The following is a 5,000-nucleotide window of genomic DNA, read 5'->3' as shown; positions in this document are numbered from 1 at the left end:
AAAAGTTTATTTTATTTGATTGATTTTTTAATTGTTATTATTGAATGTTTTTTAAATTGTTATTATTGATTGCTTTTTGTTTTTTTTAATAAAGTGTTGTTTTAATTACACGTGTATTTGCGTATTTCATTCTCCCCAAATGTCAGTGTATAATGGAATAAACTTTTTTTTAATCAAATAAAGTTTCATAAAAACTTTTAAAAAAATTATTTGATTTTTATTTATTTAAGTACAGCTCAATATTCTCTACAACTTTGAAAAAAAAATTTAAATCTTTTTTTCGTAAAAAATAAATTATTAAAATCCTTAACTATTCCATTTGATCCCATTTTACTCTAAATTTCTTTATAAAGTGATAATTATTTTTGAAATTTTTTTGCTTCATTTGAAAAGTACTACATACTTTTGAAAGACATATTCATTGGCCAATTGAATCTTTGAAAGACATATTCATTGGCCAATTGAATCTTTGAAAGACATATTCATTAGCCAATTGAATCTTTGAAAGACATATTCATTAGCCAATTGAATCTTTTAAGAATATGTGTCACATAGATAAATACACTTATGCCAAATAAAAATTGCTGTAACCTACTAACCTGGTATGAAATAAATATTAAAATTTGCTGCAACTTCTTACTTCTGAACAGCCTAAAAAATATCCTTAGAATATTTAATTTTTATTATAATAACATAAGTTTTAAAACCGAAAATATTTTTTTTAAATTTTAATTTCAATTTCTTTTAACTTTTCTCTTTTACTTTATTGAAAACCATCATAAATAGAGACATGTAACCATGTATGATAGAATAGACATATAATGGTGGAAACTCTGAGTGGAGTAAGCATGGTTGTATTAAACTTGTGAAACAGATATACTAACAAAGATTGTGTCTAATAAAATCTAATGTTCAAGAATAATAATTGAAATAAAAAGTCTATAATATTAGTTTAGTAATTCAGTTGATAATTATAACTAAAATTGATTTTTTTTTATCCTCACTTCCAACAAGGATGTAAGCTAACACTATCAGAGTTGGAAGATTTGGAAGAGTTGGAAGACCTTGAACAGCTCAAAATATTTTTGTTTTGTTTGTTATAAATAAAACATTTTTGATGTTTAAATAGATAAATTTACTGTATATTCTTTAGATGAAAAACTTTTATCTGTACAAATGATTTGCAAAAAAAAGTTTGAGAAACAAGTTAGTAAATGCTGTAATCTCTATTCTAACAATTTTTCCAGAACAAAAATTATGGACTGTTATAAACTTTCTGCAAAATCTTTTAAGAGTTGATAATATAGCAATAAAGCAGATGTGAAAAAAAGCGATTAGTTTTTTGAATTATCTTTAAAAGCTTGATTAACTGGAATGGCTTCTTTAAGTTATTCATAAACTGAAAGTGAAAAAGTAGTATGCACCATTCTAAAAAGTCATACTTTTTTTAAATTTAATATTATATAACAATTTTAAAACTGATATAATATAACAACATTTAAATAATAATATATTTATATTATAAATATACTTATATTCATATATTATTATAGTTATCTGTATAGTTAAATAATAAATTTTTAAATGATATATAAGTCAATCTTGTTTATTAAGCAAAAGATTAATTATTAATTATAAATATTAAAAATATTAAATAAATAAATATTAAATAAAAGATAATTACTAATAATTACTTATTAATTAAAAAATACTATTAAACACAAATAACTTATTAAAATGAAAGAGTTGTAATAGTTTTACAAAAAGAATGCAAAAAATTTCAGTTTTATAAACAGTCAGTTTTCTCTATTAGCAGATATATAAACAGTTTTCTCTATTAACAGATATATAAACAGTTTTCTCTATTAACAGATATATAAACAGGTTTCTCTATTAACAGATATATAAGCAAAAATCATATATTGATGCTTTCATTATCTGTTAATCATTTATTAAATATTCACTAATAAACTTTTTTAGATCCTTGAAATATGTTTCTTTTTTAATTAGAGTCATAACAGAAGAAAATAAAAATACTTTATCAGATATTATTTCTAAAAAGTAAAACCATTTTTTTACTTTTAATTAACTAATATTAATGCTATCTGGTCTCAAGATTCAAATAAGTTCAGAACCAAAAGGTCTTTAGACATTGTTGCACTAAATTTTCATTGGTTATTTATATTTATTAAAAGTTTCTACTGTTTCATTAACTTAGGGGTCATCCATAATGTTTCATTAACTTAGGGGTCATCCATAATGTTTCATTAACTTAGGGGTCATCCATAATGTTTCATTAACTTAGGGGTCATCCATAATGTTTCATTGGTATAATTATTAGACTTACAATTTTTCTTGTTGGTATAATTATTATTCTATTATTTTTATTTCTATTAACATGATTATTGTTAGATCAGTTTGTAAATAAGAAAGTTTTTATCTATTTATGTAAACTTATATTCTTTTTTTTTGTTTTTTAAATTTTGATTGAAACAAATGAAAAAAGAAAAAACTAAAAAAAGCATATCTCACTTGAATAGACCTTCATACGCTGAATGCAGTTTAGGAAAAGATTTTGAAGGAGGCCAGTAACAGGAAGCAGATGAATTGTACCTCTTTGACATTCTATACAGTATAAAACACATTTCTATCATATAATGTTAAAAAAATAAAAACAAATATAAATCAGAGATGATAGAGATGATGGACTTAATGGAGATGAACTACATGATGGAGATGAACTACATGATAGAAATGAATTACATAGGAAACAGAGAAGGACTACATAGATAACATAGACTACATGGACTACATTTGAAAAAGTCCACGGCCATTTTTTTTTACATAAAAACAAAATTGATAATCTCTTGTATATTCATGTCCTATAGTTTTTTTTGTTTTTTTTTTTGTTGTTTTTTTCAAAAAATAGTTTTTCTACATTTTTAGAGCTACTGAAAGCCAAAAGCTAAAAATAATAAATAGTGACTTTATGACTTTTAAAAATGGAGTCCCTTTTAGAACACTGCTAATATAACATCTCTAATAGAAACATTTTTTTAATAAAAATTTCTTATTAGAAATACAAATATAAAACTTTTTACACTTTATTGTATCGCTCCAACGAATTTTGCTGGTTGCTCTTTTTAAAAATACGCAAATAAATGTGCATATAATCATATTCTTGCTCCCATATCTCATCTATTAAAATAAAAATAAAAGTGACTTATAAATTGAGAATAAATTATAAAAATTAATCATTCTTATCATTTTTATATCAACTCATGTTAGTGTTAGGTTAGATTAGTGTTAGGGCAGATAGTATCTAGGTATGAAGATCTTGTAGCAAAAAATATTTTTTTCATTATTCTTTGTCTTCTTTTTATAAATAATTAGGTTTGCAAGTCTATCGTCTTAAATGCAAACAGTAAAAAAAACATATACACACACATATATATACACATATATAATTATATATATATATATATATATATATATATATATATATATATATGTATGTATGTATGTATGTATGTATGTATGTATGTATGTATGTATGTATGTATGTATGTATGTATGTATGTATGTATGTATGTATATATATATATATATATATAATGTTTAGCAAAAAAAATTTTTAACAAATATGAATAAAAGTTCCAGGAAACAACAGAAAAACTATCTGAACTAAGATGAGTAAAATATATTTATTATTTAAATTTTAACAAATATTTTAAATTTTTTTTAAAATTAATTGATACACTGCCTGTCCCAAACAAACCCTCAGTCGATGTAGCAGCACTCCCTTGCGGGTCAGGCTAAAAGATAATATAGATGTAGTAGCACTCCGTTGCGAGTCAGGCTATTTGTCAGTCAATATAGCAGCACTCCCTTGCGAGTCAGGCTATTTGTCAGTCGATGTAGCAGCACTCCCTTGCAAGTCAGGCTATTAGATAGTCGATGTAGCAACACTCCGCGCATGATTTACAGTAAAAAAAATAAAAATAAAAACATTCTATTAAAAAAATTAAAAATAAAAACATTTTATTAAAAAAAATAAAAATTGTTTATTTTGTTAAAAACATTCAAAATGTTTTTAAAAACATTCTGGTCAATTAAATTTGTTTTTTTGTGGTTTTTTTAAAAAACGATTAATTTGTCATTAAATTAATGGTTTTGACTTTTGTCCAACACGCAAATGTTGGACGAAAGTCAAAAGTAATTAAAAGTGACGTATGTGTGGCGTAAGAATCATTTTTTTTCTTCCGTGCTTCCCAAATGCAACAAACTATATATATATATATATATATATATATATATATATATATATATATATATATATATATATATATATATATATATATATATATATATATATATATATATATATATATATATATATTTAATATATATATATATATATAATATATATATAAACTCCAAGAAATTTTACTATAAAATCTTCGAATTCAATAAAATTGAATTGAAAGTGTTCCTCATGTTTTTTAATAAATGAGTACTGTCTTATAAATTATAAACTTGGTGTCGCAGTAAAAAATATGTTATTATCTTATTTACCAAATTTCAAATGAATCCTGAAACATTTCTTGCATGATTGACAGTGATTATAGCTCACATATTAAAAGATGCTTTACATAAAGTTTTATATGTTTTTTTATGCTTTAAACAAAGTTAAAGAATGCTTTAAGTTTCTAATGCTTCTTCTATATATGAACTAATCTTATAACCAGAAATTTGAAACTCTGAACAGACCTTAATAACAAAGTGATTGATTGTTATGAGCTAACCACCAGTAACACAACTATACTAGAATAGAAACTGCCATCATCATCAGCACTAATTAAACTTCTTCTGTGATACCCTTTTGTAAATTTATTTCTAAAACAACACAGCCAGCATTAACACTACCATTTTCCAACAGTAATAATAGTAATAATGATATTGTATCAGTACAACTTTTCAAAAGTTATTTCAAATAAGAC

General features: G+C 23.2%; 1 protein-coding gene across 2 annotated transcripts in view; it reads right to left on the bottom strand.

Moving 5' to 3' along the window:
* Positions 1 to 5,000, bottom strand: part of LOC100206554 (E3 ubiquitin-protein ligase ubr3) — a 99,078-nt gene that overhangs the window by 43,421 nt on the left and 50,657 nt on the right. For both annotated transcript variants that reach the window (XR_010641542.1, XM_065809107.1), the window contains exons 16-18: positions 3,102 to 3,198; positions 2,533 to 2,625; positions 600 to 651 (exon numbers count right to left, since the gene is read on the bottom strand). Coding sequence is in view for 1 of the 2 variants with exons in the window: in XM_065809107.1 (XP_065665179.1) it covers positions 600 to 651; positions 2,533 to 2,625; positions 3,102 to 3,198 (242 nt within the window). In the remaining variant the exon portion in view is untranslated. The remainder of the gene's footprint in view (positions 1 to 599; positions 652 to 2,532; positions 2,626 to 3,101; positions 3,199 to 5,000) is intronic.

The sequence above is a fragment of the Hydra vulgaris genome, chromosome 11, assembly GCF_038396675.1.
Source record: "Hydra vulgaris chromosome 11, alternate assembly HydraT2T_AEP".
NCBI classification, from domain to species: Eukaryota; Metazoa; Cnidaria; class Hydrozoa; order Anthoathecata; family Hydridae; genus Hydra; species Hydra vulgaris.
This window is presented reverse-complemented; position numbering and strand designations above follow the sequence as displayed.